The sequence below is a fragment of the Saccopteryx leptura genome, chromosome 1, assembly GCF_036850995.1.
Source record: "Saccopteryx leptura isolate mSacLep1 chromosome 1, mSacLep1_pri_phased_curated, whole genome shotgun sequence".
Lineage (NCBI taxonomy): Eukaryota > Metazoa > Chordata > Mammalia > Chiroptera > Emballonuridae > Saccopteryx > Saccopteryx leptura.
This window is the reverse complement of record NC_089503.1, coordinates 63144541-63163489: the sequence shown is the minus strand read 5'-3', so window position 1 is coordinate 63163489 and position 18949 is coordinate 63144541. Positions and strand designations below refer to the sequence as shown.

General features: G+C 44.5%; 2 protein-coding genes across 8 annotated transcripts in view; one reads left to right on the top strand and one right to left on the bottom strand.

Moving 5' to 3' along the window:
- The window catches only part of AAMDC (adipogenesis associated Mth938 domain containing), a 44072-nt gene extending 28333 nt beyond the window's left edge, over positions 1-15739 (bottom strand). The window contains exons 1-2 of one of the 5 annotated variants that reach the window (XM_066369214.1): positions 15666-15739; positions 7161-7310 (exon numbers count right to left, since the gene is read on the bottom strand). In XM_066369214.1, the coding sequence (XP_066225311.1) occupies positions 7161-7292 (132 nt within the window). In that variant the 5' untranslated portion in view covers positions 7293-7310; positions 15666-15739. The other 4 variants (XM_066369185.1, XM_066369223.1, XM_066369195.1 and 1 more) reach the window with 4 other exon arrangements.
- A 233-nt stretch (positions 15740-15972) lies between these two features.
- RSF1 (remodeling and spacing factor 1) overlaps positions 15973-18949 on the top strand; it is a 174668-nt gene continuing 171691 nt past the window's right edge. The window contains exon 1 of one of the 3 annotated variants that reach the window (XM_066369263.1): positions 15973-16346. In XM_066369263.1, coding sequence (XP_066225360.1) covers positions 16160-16346 — 187 coding nt within the window. In that variant the 5' untranslated portion in view covers positions 15973-16159. The remainder of the gene's footprint in view (positions 16347-18949) is intronic. The other 2 variants (XM_066369256.1, XM_066369274.1) reach the window with 2 other exon arrangements.

Sequence of the window (18949 nt, the reverse complement as noted above, 5' to 3'; positions counted from 1 at the left end):
GGGGTGGAGAAGCAAATGGGTGCTTTTCCTATGTGCCCTGGCCGGGAATCGAACCCGGGTCCCCCGCACGCCAGGCCGATGCTCTACCACTGAGCCAACCGGTCAGGGCCAAGACCACTGTTTTATGAGACATTCAAGAGACCAGAAGCAAGGTGGATGCTGAAACAGTTGATACCCCTCCCAAATTATGCAAAGTACCCTTTTTAAAGTCATCCTCAGTGAAAGGATTGACAAAAAAAAAAAAAAAAAAATCAACCCACTAGAAAAGGGAAAAGACAAGTAAACCTGCCTGCCCCAGCCTGGGCTCTGGTTGGGGGAAAAAATCCCCTGATAATGTATAATCACAAACCTGCCTGCACATCAGTTTAGGGTTCAAATGTACACTATCAGGCTGGTCTGCAAAGCCCTCAGTCAACAAATTAACTTATAGTCCCAAATTGAGAGTAATGCAGAATGACAAGAACAAGCAAATATAAATCTTTGTTAGGACAAATGTCAAGAAGGACTAAGTTAGACCACTGATAAGTCCCACTGACACTGCTGGAAAAACTGCTATCAACATAAAAGACCAATAAAAATTAGAATTAAATGAGGATATTTTCAGATGAGCAAAACCTGAGAAACTTCAGCAAAAGATCCTCACTAAAAGGAATTTGTAAAGGATATTAATTAAAAAATTAAAAAAGACAGAAATGGATCCCAAAAGATCTAAATTGCAAGAAAGATTAATAAGCTAGGAATCTGGTATACACGTGGGTAAATATAAACAAACATTGATTGCAATAATTAAAACACAAAGTATATTAATAAAATAAATAATATAATAAAATATCTAGCCCTGGCCGATTGGCTCAGTGGTAGAGCATCGGCCTGGAGTGCAGGAGTACCGGGTTCGATTCCCAGCCAGGGCACACAGGAGAAGCACCCATCTGCTTCTCCACCCTTCCCCCTCTCCTTCCTCCCTGTCTCTCTCTTCCCCTCCCGCAGCCAAGGTTCCATTGGAGCAAAGTTGGCCCGGGTGCTGAGCATGGCTCCATGGCCTCTGCCTCAGGCACTAGAATGGCCCTGGTTGCAACAGAGCAATGCCCCAGATGGGCAGAGCATCGCCCCCTGGTGGGCATACCGGGTGGATCCCGGTTGGGCGCATGCAGGAGTCTGTCTGACTGCCTTCCCGTTTCCAGCTTCGGAAAAATACAAAAAAAAATAAAAAAAAATCTAGTTTTGAAGAAACTAAGTTATTGGATAACAATAACATGTAAGATGGAAGGGAAGAGATGAGAGAAAAGTCTTTTGAGGTGAGGACAAAAACTTTAGACTCTGTTAAGATTATATGAGGATCTGGGGGTGGGGAGGGGCACAAAGAAAACCAGATAGAAGGTAATGGTGATGGAAGACAATTTGACTTTGGGTGAGAGGTATGCAACATAATCAAATGTCAAAATAACCTGGAGATGTTTTCTCTGAACATATGTACCCTGATTTATCAATGTCACCCCATTAAAATTAATAATAATGAAAAAAATATATAATGTAAGAAAAAAAAAGAAGATTATATGAGGATGGGCCCTGGCCAGTTGGCTGAATGGATAGAGTGTCTACCAGCCGTGCAGAAATCCTGGGTTCAATTCCTGGGCATACATGAGAAGTGACCATACCATTTGCTTCTCTTCCCCTTCCTCTCCCCTTCTCTATCTTCTCCTCTCACAGCCAGTGGCTTGATTGGTTTGATTATCAGCCATGGGTGCTGAGGATAACTCGGTTGGTCCGAGTGGACAGTTCGGTTGATTTGAGCACTGGCCCCAGACGGGGGTTGCTGGGTGGATCCCGATCAAGGCACATGTGGGAGTCTGTCTACCGCCCCTACTCTCAATGAAAAAAAACATTCCTGAAAAATTAAGGATCAGTTCTCATGAGCCAGTGAAAGCCACATCTAGCACACCACTCAAAAAGTATGAATCTGAGTGATGTCAATAAAAATGTTTATTAAGACTATCTGTAAATCATCTCCTCCAGAAAAGCAATGAGAATACTGGCAAAAATAGAATCAACTTTTTCTGCATATGGAAATTAACCAAGTTTCCCAGAAATTCATGGTGTGTTTATTAAAGAAAAATGACTAAAATGTGGGCTACATGCAGTTTTAGCTTGCCCTATTCCAATCCACACCATTCTCAGTTCTGTGGTAGCCTTGAAAAACAATAACCTGCAATCACAGTAAATAATGGATTAAAATTCCTTCAAATCCACATTCCCAGAGAACTGTCATTATTTGACCTGGAAGACCTTACTCAATCTGTTTTTATTTTATCTGACCTGGAGCTTGCCATTGCAAACTGCCTCCTCTCTACCCACAGAGAAGTTTGAAAAAAGTCAGAGAAAATTGTTTAACAGTGCAGCTGCCTGAAGCAGTAGATAATAGTAGAAAATAGGCATACAGAGGTTAAATAACAAATTTAAAAGGAAAAACTGGAAAATGATATGACCATAGGGGCTTTGAAAAGATCTTTTATGAATCTTGATATTGAAAGAGCCATATGTATTATATGCATCTCTAGGCTTGTACACATGCTCAGGAATGATATAAGGAAGCCATAAAATCATACCTCGGGCTAAACTTGAGGCTCTGCATAAACAAGAAGCAGCAGTTTTAAACTGCCTGGCTGAGTATTGACTGTGTACTCCACATTGTAAAAAAAATTTTAAAAGCCTGACCAGGCGGTGGCGCACTGGATAGAGCGTCGGACTGGGATGTGGAGGACCCAGGTTCAAGACCCCGAGGTCGCCCTGGCCGGTTGGCTCAGCGGTAGAGCATCGGCCTAGCGTGCGGAGGACCCAGGTTCGATTCCCGGCCAGGGCACATAGGAGAAGCGCCCATTTGCTTCTCCACCCCTCCGCCGCGCTTTCCTCTCTGTCTCTCTCTTCCCCTCCCGCAGCCAAGGCTCCATTGGAGCAACGATGGCCCGGGCGCTGGGGTTGGCTCTGTGGCCTCTGCCTCAGGCGCTAGAGTGGCTCTGGTCGCAATATGGCGACGCCCAGGATGGGCAGAGCATCGCCCCCTGGGGGGCAGAGCACCGCCCATGGTGGGCGTGCCGGGTGGATCCCGGCCGGGCGCATGCGGGAGTCTGTCTGACTGTCTCTCCCTGTTTCCAGCTTCAGAAAAATGAAAAAAAAAAAAAAAAAAAAAAAAAAAAAAAAAAGACCCCGAGGTCACCAGCTTGAGCACGGGCTCATCTGGTTTGAGCAAAGCTCACCAGCTTGGACCCAGGGTTGCTGGCAAGGGGTCACTTGGTCTACTGTAGCCCCATGGTCAAGGCACATATGAGAAAGCAATCAATGAACAACTAAAGTGCCACAACGAAAAACTGATGATTGATGCTTCTCATCTCTGTGTTCCTGTCTGTCTGTCCCTATCTATCCCTCTCTCTGACTCTTGCTCTGTCTCTGTAAAAAAAATAAATAAATAAAAAATAAAAATAAAAAACCCAAACAAAAACCACCTATTAATTTCAGGAAGGTAAGAAAACCTCTGTCCAATTATTGTTTAAAAAACCATACCCAAAGAACTAAAGGAAGATATGAGAGCAGTATCTCACCAAATAAAGAATATCAATGAAGAGATAGAAATTATTTTAAAAAACCAAATAGAAGTGGAGTTGAAAAGTACAGTAACTAAAATAAAAATTTTACTAAAGGGGCTCAACAGCAAGTAATAACCAGCAAATCTGAAAAATAGGTCAATTGAGATGTTCTAACCTGAGAAAAAGGAAAGAAATAAGAATGAAGATGATTAAGAGAGCTTCAGAGACCTGTGGAACAGGTAAAACCCATCATTATACTCATAATGGAAATTAAAGAGAGGAGAGAGAGAAAAGGGGCAGAAAAATATTTGAAGAAATATTGGCAATGCACAACTAAAGTGAAGCAACCATGAGTTGATGCTTCTTGCCTTCTCCTTCTCCCTCCTCTCTAAAAATCAATAAATAAAAATCTGTAAAAAAAAAAAAAGAAGAAAATAACTGTGTAACAGGAATTCTATATCCAGAAACACTATCCTTCAAAACTGAAGGATCATCCTGGCCGGTTGCTCAGTTAGTTAGAGCGTTGTCTTGATATGCAAAGGTTTCAAGTTCAATCCCTGGTCAGGGTACATACAGAAACAGATTGATGTTTCTGTCTCTCTCTTTCTCTCTTCCTTCCTCTCTATCTAGAAGTCAATGAATAAAAAATTTAAAAATAGCTATAAAATAAAAAAATCCTGAAGGATTAACTTAAAAAAATTATTTATTGATTAGAGAGAGAGAGAGAAAAAAAAACTGACCCACTCATCCACTCACCCACAGACCTATTGGTCGATCCTTGAATGTGCCCTGACTGGGGACTGAACCTGCAACCTTGGTGTATTGGGACAATGCTCTGACAAACTGAGATACCTGACCCAGATAGAATCAACTTTTTGTCATTAGAGTTATGAAGATGCTCTTAGGTAAAAATTATTAAAAGAAACCAAAACCAACCAATTGGTAACAACAATAAAAAGAGGAAAAAAAAAAAGAACATCATTCAAAGGCTTTGGATATGATCATAAGAGCAAACAGCAACTGAGGACACATCTAATAAAGAATATCTATACCCTGACCAGGTGGTGGCACAGTGTGGATAGAGTGTAGGACTGGGATGCAGAGGATCCAAGTTTGAAACCTCAAGTTCACTGGCTTCAGCGTGGGCTCACCAGCTTGAGCAGGGGGTGGGGGTGGGGTTGGTGTTTGCTGGATTGAGTATGGGATCATAGACATAACCTCATATTACTGGCTTGAGCCTAAAGGTCGCTGGCTTCAAGCCCAAAGTCACTGGCTTGAGCCCAAGGTCGCTGGCTTGAGTAAGGGTCCCTGTCTTGGCTATAAACCCCCCCATCAAGGCACAAATGAGAAAGCAATCAATGAACAACTAAGGTGCTGCAACAAAATTTTGATGCTTCACATCTCTCCTCTTCCTGTCTGTCTGTCCCTCTCTCTCTCACACACAAAAAAACTATAAATATTTGATAGAAAAGATGAGATATTGTGTTATTTAAAGAAAGACTACAACAAATAGATATATGAAAAGATGCTCATCTTCACTAGCTATTAGAGAAATGAAAATCAAAACTACAATGAGATACCACCTCACACCTGTTAGATTGGCTATTATCAACAAGACAGGAAATAACAAGTGTTGGAAAGACTGTGGAGAAAAAGAAACCCTCATTCATTGTCAGTGGGAATGTAAACTGGTATAGCCATTACGGAAGAAAGTATGGTGGTTCCTCAAAAAATTAAGAACAGAATTACCATATGACACAGCAACCCATCTACTAGGTATCTACCTAAAAACTTGAAAACATTGGTATGCAAAGACACATGCACCCCCATGTTCGTTGCAGTATTATTCATGGTGACCAAGGCATTGAAAACAATGAAAGTCCCTTGATAAAGGGGACTGGATAAAGAAGATACAGTACATATATACAATGGAATACTACTCAGCCGTAAGAAATGATGTTTTATTGCCATTTACAACAATATGGATGAACCTTGAGAACATTATACTAAGTGAAATAAGTAAATCAGAAAAAGCTAAGAACTATATGATTCCACACATGGGTGGGTTGTAAAACAGACTCATGGACATAGATAAAAGTGAAGTAGTTACTGGGGGTGGGGGACAGGAGGGAGGGAGTAAAGAGGGACGAAAATAGTGATAGAAAATGATTTGACTTTGGGTGATGGGCACACAACACAATCAACAGTTCAAATGTTATAGAAATGTTTACCTGAAACCTATATACTATTATTGATCAATGTCACTCCATTAAATTTAATTTCTAAATAAAAAAAATAAAGAAAGCCTGCTGCCTCCCTCCCCACTCCCAGATCAATGAGGTGAAGACTTCCCTCCAGACTGTTATAGCCAAGAACATAGGGCTATTTCTCTTCTCATCTCCCAGCTGAGAAGATTTCTTCCTGGGAGGAACAGGACTTTATTCTTCCATGTCCTGCCCCCAGCTGTCTTTTGTGGGGCTAAGTCCCAACTGAGTGTGGTTGAGAGGTAGGGCCTCCCTTGTTTCTCCCAAGCTCCCCTCATGGAATGGATACTCTACCTTGGGCATTCCACACTGAGAATACTGGAGGAAGAGCAGTACAAGGGAAATGCAAATTCAAACCACAGTGAGACTTCACACCCACTAGATGGGTATAATAAAAACAAAACAAACAATAATAAGTGCTGGTGTGGAGAGATTTAGAAAGATTGAAAATGGTAAACATTCCTAAGATCTAAGATATAAAATGGTGGAGCTGCTGTGGAAAGCAGTCTGGCAATTCCTCAAAAGGTTAAACATAAAGTTATCATATGAAACACGCTTTCTAATCCTAGGTATATTGAGAGAATTGAATAATTCCATTTATATAGAATGTCTAGAATAGACACAGCTACAGCTACAGCAATAGAAAGTAGATTAGTAGTTGGGAGAGGGGAAGAATGGGCAGTTACTGCTAATGGTTATGGGGATTCCTTTTGGGGTGATAGTATATTCTGGAGTTAGAAGTGGTAACTGTCACACAAGTTTATGACAATAAAGACTCCACTGAAGGGCTCTGGCCGGTTGGCTCAATGGTAGAGCGTCGGCCTGGCGTGCAGGAGTCCTGGTTTCGATTCCCGGCCAGGGCACACAGAAGAAGCGCCCATCTGCTTCTCCACCCCTCCCCCTTTCCTTTCTCTCTGTCTCTCTCTTCCCCTCCTGCAGCCGAGGCTCCATTGGAGCAAAGTTGGCCCAGGCGCTGAGGATGGCTCCATGGCCTCTGCCTCAGGTGCTAGAATGGCTCTGGTTGCAGCAGAGTGACACCCCAGAGCATCGCCCCCTGGTGGGCATGCCGGGTGGATCCTGGTCAGGCGCAAGCGGGAGTCTGTCTGACTGCCTCCCTATTTCCAGCTTCAGAAAAATATAAAAAGGAAAAAAAAAAGAAAGACTCCACTGAATTGCACACTTCAATTATATCTCAAGGAGAGGAAGGGAGTGAGGGAATGAGAGAAAGTGAGTTACTTTCTACTGGTCATTATAGTTTAGGAGATTGAAAATCACTTGGTCAATCTTATTCAGTGTCAACCAAACACTAATAGCTTACCTCAGTTCCTGTTTCTCTCCAATCCCAAGCCCGACTTCCCCCTGGCCACACTTTGCAGTCCTTATAGGTTTTAGTAGAGCCTTGTACTTTCATTTGCCCCCATGAGAGGGAAGCAATTTCAGGGGAAGACATAAGGAACTTGACTAAAATCTGAAATGGAAAAAAAAAAAAAGTACCAAATCAGTTATGAAGAATAAAGTAGCTCCAAAATGCAAAAAATGTGCTATATAAAAATGTTTTAAAATATTCTATAGGTTGTCACTTTCTAATGCTTGTTCTGCCTCTAGCTTGCAGAGTTCTAGCCGAGAGGAAAGGGGGTAAGTACGGAGGTCTCTAAACCAGCGATTTTCAACTGGTGTGCCACAAGCATTTTTAAAACATACAATACCTGAATGTTTAGTCAGGGGCACTGACCTCTTTTCTCTTAGACTGTCAAGTAAAAAAAAAATGACACCAGCCAAGATAACAATAGCTGTCCGGTATGAATGAATCAAAATTATACCTATTTTTTTAGTCAGTTCTGCCAAAAATGTATTTTTTGCTGTGCTGCAGAATTTTAGTCATCAGCTTATGTGTGCCATGAGGAGAAAAAGGTTGAAAACTGCTGGTTTATACCAGCATGGCTCATACTAAGCAGACTGCCCACCAATTGACTGATGATAAAGCACTGAGGCAGTAACTGGCTACCAAAGCTGCTCACAAGAGTCTGCCCTCTACTGGAGGAATGAAGAAACCTCCCCATTACAGGCCAGGTACCAAGGCACTCCATGAAATTAGATGTTATCAGAAGTCCATTGACCTTCTGATTCACAAACTTCCTTTCCAAAGTCTGGTGTGAGAAATTGTTCAAGATTTCAAAACAGGTCTGTGCTTCCAGAGTGCAGCTAATGGTGCTTCGCAGGAGGCATATCTCGTTAGCCGTTTTGAAGACACCAACATGTATGCCACCCGTGCCAAATGTTAAACAATTATAACAAAAGACCTCCAGCTAGCACACTGCATACATAAAGAATGTGCTTAAGAATCCACTGTGATAGGAAACATTTCATTCTTTTTTTTTTTTTTTTTTTTTTTTAATTCAGTGAGAGGAGGGGAGACAGAGCTAGACTCCCGCATGTGTCCTGATCGGGATCCACCAGGCAAACACATTAGGGGGAGATACTCTGCCCATCTGGGGCCCCTGCTCCATTGCAACCAGAGCCATTTTTTAGCGCCTGAGGTGAGGCCATGGAGTCATCCTCAGCACCAGGGGCCAACTCACTCCCTTTGAGCCATGGCTGCAGGAGAGGGAAAGAGAGATAGAAGTGAGATGGGGGAGGGGTAGAGAAGCAGATGGATGCCTTTCCTTTGTGTCCTGAATGGGAATCGAACCTGGAACATACACATGCCAGACCAATGCTCTACCACTAAACCAACTGACCAGGGCCCAATATTTCATTCTTTTTTTTTTTTTTTTGTATTTTTCCGAAGTTGGAAACGGGGAGGCAGTCAGAAAGACTCCCGCATGCGCCCAACTGGGATCCACCCAGCATGCCCACCAGGGGGCAATGCTCTGCCGCAATCAGAGCCATTCTAGCGCCTGAGGCAGAGGCCATGGAGCCATCCTCAGGGCCCGGGCAAACTCTGCTCCAGTGGAGCCTTGGCTGCGGGAGGGGAAGAGAGAGACAGAGAGGAAGGAGAGGGGGAGGGGTGGAGAAGCAGATGGGCGCTTCTCCTGTGTGCCCTGGCCGGGAATCGAACCCGGGACTCCTGCACGCCAGGCCGATGCTCTACCACTGAGCCAACCGGCCAGGGCCAATATTTCATTCTTTAAAAAAATTTTTTTGCCCTGGCCGGTTGGCTCAGTGGTCGGCCTGGCGTGCGGAAGTCCCGGGTTCGATTTCCGACCAGGGCACACAGGAGAAGCGCCCATCTGCTTCTCCACCCCTCCCCCTCTCCTTCCTCTCTGTCTCTCTCTTCCCCTCCCGCAGCCAAGGCTCCACTGGAGCAGAGATGGCCCAGGCGCTGGGGATGGCTCCTTGGCCTCTGCCCCAGGCACTAGAGTGGCTCTGGTCGCGACAAAGTGACGCCCCGGAGGGGCAGAGCGTTGCCCCCTGGTGGGCGTGCCGGGTGGATCCCGGTGGGGTGCATGCGGGAGTCTGTCTGACTGTCTCTCCAATTTCTAACTTCAGAAAAATACAAAAAAAACCCCCAAAAAAACAACAAAAAAATTTTTTTTCCTCTTTTTCCTCTTACTGGTAGTTCTGCATGTCAAACACTATTTGTTTTTCCCCATGGGGTCAAAATGAACCTAAGTATTGCAGGTGGAAAATAGGGACTGAAATCAGGTGTTGGCCATTTTTCCATTTTCATTCATGTGTGAATTATTATTACTTTTTAATGAACAGAGGGGAGACAGAGAGAGACAGACTCCTGCATGCACTCAGACTGGGACCCACCTGGCAACCCCTGTCTGGGGTCGATGCTTGATCAACCAAGCAATTTTTAGCACCCAAAGTTGATGCACTCAGACTAACTGAGCTATCCTCAGTGCCTGGGTTCAATGCTCGAACCAATCAAGCCACGGGGTGTGGGAGGGTAAGAGAGAGAGAAAGGGTAGAGGGAGGGGAAGAGAAGCAGATGGTCATTCCTCATGTGTGCCCTAATTGGGTCTACATTCCTGGCCAATACTCTATAGTCTATCCACTGAGCCAACTGGCCAGGGCCATTTGTTCATCTTTGTTTTTTTCCTTCTTTCCCAAGTAAGAGAAGGGGAGATAGACTCCTGTATGTGCCCCCACTGGGATCCACCCAGCAACCCCCATCTGGGGCTGTTGCTCTACCCATCTGGAGCCATGCTTGCAATCGAGCTATTTTTAGGACCTGAAGCAGAGGCTCCACAGAGTCATCATCAGTGCCTGGGGCTGATGCACTTGAACCAATTGAGCCATGGCTGCAGGAGAGGAAGGGAGAGAAGGGGGAGGGGAATGGTTGCTTCTCCTGTGTGTCCTGACTGGAATCAAACCCGGGATATCCACATGCCAGGCAGATGCTCTACCACTGAGCCAACCGGCCAGGGCCTTGTTCATTTTTAAAAAATTTTTAGGCCCTGGCCGGTTGGCTCAGTGGTAGAGCATCGGCCTGGCGTGCGGGGGACCTGGGTTCGATTCCCGGCCAGGGCACATAGGAGAGGCGCTCATTTGCTTCTCCACCCCCCCCTCCTTCCTCTCTGTCTCTCTCTTCCCCTCCCGCAGCCAAGGCTCCATTGGAGCAGGGATGGCCCGGGCACTGGGGATGGCTCCTTGGCCTCTGCCCCAGGCGCTAGAGTGGCTCTGGTCGCGGCAGAGCGACACCCCGGAGGGGCAGAGCATTGCCCCCTGGTGGGCAGAGCATCGCCCCTGGTGGGCGTGCCGGGTGGATCCCGGTCGGGTGCATGCGGGAGTCTGTCTGACTGTCTCTCCCCGTTTCCAGCTTCAGAAAAATACAAAAAAAAAAAAAATTTTTTTTAAATTTTTCTGAAGTGAGAAGTGGGGGGCAGGGAGACAGACTCCTATATACGCCTGACTGGGATCTGCCCAGCATGCCCACCAGGGGCGATGCTCGGCCCCTCTGGGGCGTTGCTCTGCTGCAATTGGAGCCATTTTAGCACTTAAGGCGGAGGCTATGGAGCCGTCCTCAGCACCCAGGCCAAGTTTGCTCTGCGGAGGCTATGGAGCCGTCCTCAGCACCCAGGCCAAGTTTGCTCCAATGGAGCCTTGGCTGTGGGAGGGGAAGAGAGAGAGAGAGAGAAAGGAGAGGGGGAAGGGTGGAGAAGTAGATGAGCACCTCTCCTGTGTGCTCAGGCCATGGAATAGAACCAGGGACTTCCAAATGCCAGGCCGACGCTCTACTGCTGAGCCAACCAGCCAGGACCTATTTCAGTTGTTCTCAAACTTTTTGAAGTCAGGGCACATCAAATTTCTAAGAAATATGTTATAATAATTAAGTCAAATATTAAAGAAAAAATATAAAGTCTAAGCGTGCTTTTATGGTAATTAAACAAAATAAATACGACAAAATTAAATTTATTCTGACATTAAAAAACATTTTTATGTTACATTTTTTGAGTTGTGCTTTTTAGAATTAATAAAAAAGAGAGGTTAAAAAATAAAGACAAAAAAGTTCTCTTTTTATATAAATATTATATATATAGATACATTCTTATTAAGATTTAGTAAATTCGGCAGGTCCTGGCGCAAATGTGTTAAGTTTTTTCATTCTTGTGTTTATGAGAAACATGAGCCTGACATGTCCTAGTGATTTCTTCAATGTTTGGGCATATATTTGAAAGGCAAATTCTCATTTCCTTGTCAACACATTGAAGAATTCCTCTCTTTTTACTCTTGTGTTGAGGGTAGAAAATCCGAATTCACATAAATAGGGTGTTGAAAATTGTAGTAAAATGTTCAAAGCTTTTTTAGATATTGCCACATATTCTTCTTTTATAGAAATCCAAAAGGCTTCAAGAGACAATTCCTTATGTTTACTCATCAATCCCAAACCCCCAGCATACATATCGTCTTAACTTTACACCAAACAAAGGATAGAAGAAACTTGCCTCCAGTCTTTCCCGGGAACATGGGGGGTAGTGTAAACAATCCAGCACCACAGCTTAACAGCCTTTTGCAACCTAATCAGGCAAGTGAGGTGGGGGGGATGGGCAGACTGTCAGTTTACAGCCATTTCCCCACACCTCTGTCCCCCCAAAATTTAAACTCCAAAACCCTGTTGGTTTTTTGGTCTCCAACAGGCACATATTTCTCTGGAATACCATAGGGCACACCTGGAAATCTTCTAGGGCATACCAGTGCGCCCTGGCACACACACTTTGAGAACCACTGGCCTATTTATTTATTTTAGAGAGGAGAGAGAAGGGGAGAGTGGCAGAAAGCATCAACTCCCAAATGTATCTTGACCAGGCAAGCCCAGGGTCTCGAACTGGTGACCTCAGCATTCTAGGTCGACACTTTATCCACTACACCACCACAGGTCAGGTTACACTTGATCTTTTTTTTTTTTTTTTTTTTTTTACAGAGACAGAGAGTCAGAAAGAGGGATAGACATGGACAGACAGGAACGGAGAGAGATGAGAAGCATCAATCATTAGTTTTTCGTTGCCCTTTGCGCCACCTTAGTTGTTCATTGATTGCTTCCTCATATGTGTCTTGACCACGGGCCTTCAGCAGACCGAGTAACCCCTTGCTCGAGCCAGCGACCTTGGGTCCAAGCTGGTGAGCTTTTGTTCAAACCAGATGAGCCGGCGCTCAAGCTGGCGACCTCAGGGTCTTGAACCTGGTTCCTCGGCATCCCAGTCCGATGCTCTATCCACTGCGGCACCGCCTGGTCAGGCTACACTTGATTTTTTTTTTTAATTTTTTTTTTTATTTTTTACAGAGACAGAGAGTGAGTCAGAGAGAGAGACAGACAAGGACAGACAGACAGGAATGGAGAGAGATGAGAAGCATCAATCATTAGTTTTTCATTGCGCATTGCAACACCTTAGTTGTTCATTGATTGCTTTCCCACATGTGCCTTGACCATGGGCCTTCAGCAGACTGAGTAACCCCTTGCTGGAGCCAGCGACATTGGGTTCAAGCTGGTGGGCTTTTGCTCAAACCAGATGAGCCCGCGCTCAAGCCTGCGACCTTGGGGTCTCGAACCTGGGTCCTCTGCATCCCAGTCCGACGCTCTATCCACTGCGCCACCGCCTGGTCAGGCTACACTTGATTTTTGAGTATTTATCTTGTATACTGCAAAGGGCCGACCTGTATATTAATTCCAATAGTTTTTTGGTGGGATCCTTAGAATTTTCTAAATACAAGATCATGCTATTTATGATAGAAGTTGTTTCATTTCTTTAATGCCAGAAGAGTTGATCTTATATGAGTGTGTGTCATTTAATTTCTTTTCAAGAAAAGACTTAGTGAAGGTAGTCAACCTGGTCCCCACTGCCCACTAGTGGGCGTTCCAGCTTTCATGGTGGGCGGTAGCGGAGCAACCAAAGTATAAATAAAAAGATAGATTTAACTATAGTAAGTTGTTTTATAAAGATTTATTCTGCCAAACAGCAAAAATCCGACATAAAGTACTTGGTAAGTAATTATTATTATATGCTTTAACTTGCTGTAACTCTGCTTTATAAATTTTATATAGTAAAGTTACTTCCCTACTTTATAAATCACCATTACTGTGGAACTGGTGGGTGGTTAGAAAATTTTACTACTAGCAGAGATACAAAAATGGGCGGTAGGTATAAAAAGGTTGACTACCCCTGATCTAAACCTTGCTTTGTTAGTAAAACATCTCTTACCTTTCGAGTGGATATAACTTTTTGATGCCCAAGAACTTTGTCCCCATGCCAATCTGTATTAACAAAAACAGAAACTCTAACCTTATCAGTTCCCCTTTGAATAACAGTGTTCTGAGCACAGAGAAAAGAATACTGTAGTAGAAAGCTATTGTTAGTTTTTTTTTTTTGTTTTTTTTTTAAGAATGCTATTTTGCAACCATGGGAGAGTGGGAGGTGAGGTGCTGGGGAAGCTGAAACCAAAGAAATAGAAAGGAAGGGGGTAGAGGGTCAAGTTCATATAATGATATAATAAAATCTTTCCTTTGGTTTGAAGGTTCTTTCCATCAAAAGATATGATGTACCTACCTTTTACTTAAAGTCAAGTAAGTAACAATCTATGAAGTTTTTTGTATCTTACTGAAAAACTTGTTAAAAATGTGTTCTGGGTCTGCTTTTTCTTAAACTGTGGTCTTCAGTTCCTAAGGTCTAGAGATACATCCTTGGGAGTTCTGAGAGTTCTACCAATACTTTTTAGTTTAGTTTGAGCTTCATTTCAGTGTTGCTTAAAAACAGTATTTTACCATACATTAATTGTCTCTTCTGCAATGAAAATTCACAACAATAAACATTTTCCTAAAGTAAGACTTTACTTTCCCTTTTTAAAAAACGTTTTATTGTGGTAAAAAATACATAACATAAGATTTACCATTTTAAATATTTTTAAGTGGCTAGGTCAATGGCATGAAGTACATTTACATTGTTGTATTTATTGGCTTTAATTTCTTACATCAGTATTACTTAAACTGGAATTTTAAAATATATTTGATATGTTCAAAAGAACATATATTTTTTTTCCTTTAAAAAGGTTTGTGTATTAGGAATTGGTATCCTGGAAAATAAACTCCTCTTACAATAGAATTTTTCTTCCTTAATAAATGAATATTGTTTCTTTCTTTAGATAATTAGAATGATATATATAGACCATTGAAGTTTTCATTTTATTTTTCCTTTTAATCTAGAAATGCAGAAAATTCAATGTTTAATTGTTTTTTTAACCTAGAAACGCAAAGCAAAATTCTGTTCCCAATATAATTATTTGCCTATAAATTTCTTTATCTTCCTTAATCTCTAATTGTCCTGTTTACATGATATATTATTCCTTGCTTCAAATTCTTTTTGGGAAGTAGGTACTATGTAAGTTTTAAATGCACACTGGAAATTTAAACTGTATAAATTATGGCTGAATTCAATCTAAATTTTAGTAACTTCTTTTTTTTTTTTAAGTTACAAAGTGCCACCATATTGTACTAATCAATTTATTGTGAATTATCTAGGAAAATTCCATGATCTAGCTACTCTTATCACCCCCACTTTACTGAGGTTCAAAGACCTGAAGACTCTTCTGCAATGTTATGAAGTGGCTCTGTTAGGATTCAAGTCTGGCTGATTCTCAAGTTTAGGCTCCTAACCATAAGGCACATTGCATCTCAAGCTGTACATTCCATTTTGCATTATTGATGGTTTTCTGAGATTCTTGGTCGGAGAATGCTCACTGCTGCCCCCCAACGAAATGGAACTCGATCCTCTATCCAACTTTTTTGCTCTTCCACCACACCTCCTGTCACGCCCGCCCTCTTATGACTGAGTCCTAGCCCACCCTCGGACCCTGGCCCCCGCGGAACCTGGTCCCTCAGACTCGAGTACCTCAACAGAGTCCCTCTCCCTCACACCCTGGCAACCACCGCAGAACCCAGGCCTCTCACACCTCGGTCCTTCCGCTGAGGCTGGTCCTTTCTCCGATCTCCTGGCAGGGCCCCGACTCAGACTGCTGATCTCTGCAGTCTTGCTTTTTCCGGCCCTCGTCCCCTAGAGCCCTCAAATCCTGGTATTCCAAAAGCAAAGCTGCGAGTCTTGTAGGTACAGTAGACAGCAATACCCCTCAGTAATCTTCGGCCGACTTCTCCTTACTGAGGTCCCGTCCCAACCCCTAATTAGAGGCCATCTCTCTACCTTTCTCCTGTCCAACCTTCTCTCACAATAGTGCTTCCACCCCTCACCACCAAGCCTTCTTTTTTTTCAGCTTCTGATTCACTCGCCTTCACCATCTCGTGACCCTCTTCCAGTTCTCGGAGTGCCCGCCAAACTCACCCAAAAGCCCTCTCTCCACAGTTGCGATCCCAAACCGCTCCGTGCTTTACCTCTCACCTCGATGAGGTCTAGTCCTCTGGCGGAGGTGGTACCTCCTACTAGCCCCGCCCGGAACAAGCCTTTCGCCAGCGTTCTCCTGAGGCCCCGCCCCTCCGAGCCTATTGGCTACCGTTCCTAAAAAAAATCCCGCCTCTCTAGTTTCCAGCCCACCTCCCTGCCCGGCTATCCTTGTTTTCATTCTCCCTGTCACACGAGGCTGTGGCGAACCCAAAGTGGGAGGGGCGAAGTACGGGGAGAGAAGGGGGCGGGAACTGGGAGGAAAGTGAAAGGCACAGTGTCTCTCTTGCCCCTGTCTGACTTGGTTCTCGACTGCTCCCCGCCGCTGTTGTATTGTGGGATCGCGGCGCCGTGCCAGAGAAGCTCGGATCTGCAGGGCAGTCAGTAGCTAGCGCCTCCTGTCGTCGATAAAGCTGCTCTGCCACTCCTCGGTTTCCCGGCTCCCTCCCACCCCCCCATCGCCTCCTCCTCCATCCTCCAGTTCAAAATGGCGGCGGCGGCGGCACCGGCGGCGGCGGCGGCTCCTCCGGGCTGCCCGGGTTCGTGCCCCAACTTTGCCGTGGTGTGCTCCTTCTTGGAGCGTTACGGGCCGCTGCTCGATCTGCCTGAGTTGCCGTTCCCCGAGCTGGAGCGAGTGCTGCAGGCGCCGCCGCGGGACGTCGGCAACGGAGAAGGTAGGCGAGGGGCCCGAACGCCCGGCGGGAAGCGGCCCTGGCACGCTTCTTCTTTCAGCTCTTCGTAGACGTCCCAGGTCTCCGCGGCTCCGGCTTCCCCCTGGGGTGCAGCTCCGCCCCGCCTGTCTTCTCAGCCCAGCCCCCGGGGGTCTTGGGCTGTGGGGAGGCGGGGCGGAGGCCCCCTAGGGCCACTCGCCCGGGCACCGAACGGAGGTGGGGGCGTCGCGGGCTAGGTGTGGGCGGGGAGGGGGTCGTTGTGCCGATCGGCTGCCCCTGGGACTGCTGCCCCGCGGCAGAGGCGGGTTCCCCACCCCGTCTCCTTCTCGGTGGCGGGGGAAGGGGAGCGCAGGTTCCGGCCAGCTTTGCGCTTTTCTCCTCCTCTCCTAGCTCTCCCTCCCCTCTTCCCACCATCCTCTCGACCATCTCGGGGGAGGCTGGCTGGGCTCATCTTCTCGGGGCGCCCCCTTTCTCTCCCTCCACCTGGGTGGGCGGGGGCCAGCGGACACTTTAGCCCTTCCTCCCTCCCTCTAGTGGGAGCTCCCCCGAGAGAGTCAGCTCTCGTCCCTCTTCGCTTCTCCTCGAGGGCCAATTTAACCCCCAAAACTCCTTCCTCCGAGTGGGGAGATTTGCTCCTCCCGTGTGGGAGGGGGTCCTCCTCCATTCTTGCTTTGGGGGACTAAGTCGGTTCACCAACACTTTGGAGCGTAGGGGGTTAATTTCTCCTCCCCCATAGTTTTCCTCTCTCTCTCTCCCACCTACCCCCACCCCCATAGAAAAGCATCTCCCCACTTTTTCAGTCCCTTCCCCCTTCATCTTGGCAGCAAGGCTTAGGGGAAGAAGAAGTCGCCCTCCCATTTGCAGGGTAGGGTGGGGTGGGGTGGTTAGTATGTAGGCTGGAGGAGGGGCTCAGACGGAGGGGGAAACAGTTGAAGAGGTGCTTGTTGCTCATGTTTCTCTCTGGTGCCGCTGGTCTATTATTGGTGTTCGCAAGTGGTGCTCCTTCCACATAAGGCCACCGCGCGGGTGCAGAGCGCATGCTCTGCCCGACCCCATTGAAACTTCCTGCTGCTGTTGGTTCTTTTCGCTAGAGCATCTCAGCGCTGCGCCTGCTGCCACCAGCTCTCACACTGAGCGCGTATATTCACCCCCTATTTATTTCTGAGCCATGCTTGTCCTTTCTGGCATATTTCTTTCTTTAGAAAAGGTTTTTTTGTTGTACTCGATCATTGCCTTTATCTGGGAATAGCCCTTGGCTAGGCAAGAAACGTTTTTCAAATAGGTCTTTTCCCCCCCTTCCTTTTTTGTCTGTATTCCATGGGTAGAGTGGATTGTGTCTTTTTTTCGCTCTTCAGTTCTTCATGGAAATGAAGTTTCTATTAACTGTATACTTACATTGCTAGGAAGAGCCAAGTGTGAAGTTGTTTAAAATATTATCTATAGAGAAAATGATGTTATGGTTACCAGAGACTCAAATTAATACAGTAGTTATGGTGCAGGCCTGTATCTCTTCTTACCTGCCCAAATCTCCACTACCTTTAACAAACTCTGGCATATAAAAGGCTAATTCTTTACATATCATAAAATAGGAGGGTAACTGGTTACATTATATAAAGACCTCCTGCAGAATTTCTTTAAAAGTTTCCCCAAATAGTAATTTCATTATTAAATTGTATTTACCTTCAATTTTGAAGGAAATAGTCATTGTGGAGTAGAATCCTTTATTAAGTTGCTTTTAGGATATCTTGGGAAATGGTAGTAATCTATCAAAGAAATGTGGGAATTTGGGGAAAGGCATTGCTGATAAATTGTTTTTGGAATTTACTTGGACCAAATTGAAAGACACAGACTTTGTGTGATAGTATTGTATTTTGGATGGTATTACAAAACTGCTTGCCCCCCCATTCCTCTTAATATTTATTTTGGCCACTTCATTTTGTTAATATTAATAACAAGTAAAAATATTAGTCAGGTTAACACTTTGTGTTATCTTCCTATCTGGATTTTAACAATGGGCCACCTGCTAAGTGAAAAAGGGGAAATAAATAATAATGACTTGAAAGATTGTACAGTGGTTTCGCCCACTGCATTACCATTAGTGTATAATAATATATCTTGTCGGAAGGTGACCTGAGAATAATTATTAATATTACACAGTTCAGGATACTTGGCAAATGAAAAGTCTCTGCAGGTGAAATACCATTACTGTGCAGGGCAAAGATTTTCATTTTCCAGATGTTGATGATGGTTAGTGTACTTGAAATAGTTGATAAAACAGTACTGATTTAACTAACAATATTTGAACTGAGTCTTTTGAGAAGGAGTTGTGTACTAAACAGAATGAAAAGATAAGAATTTTAGTGTTGAACTGTGTAATATATGGGTTGTAGTGCAAATTACTTAATTTTTATGGACCTTAGTTTCTTTAGAAAATCGAGATAATATCAGGATCAAATGAAATGTTTCAAAAATCCTTTCATAAATCCAGCACCTAAAGGTATTCTTTTTTTTTTTTTTAAAGGTATTCTTATACAGTACATTTTATTACAAATGTTTGTGAGATGGACACACAAATGTATTTGGAATTAAAATGATTAAATTTTAGC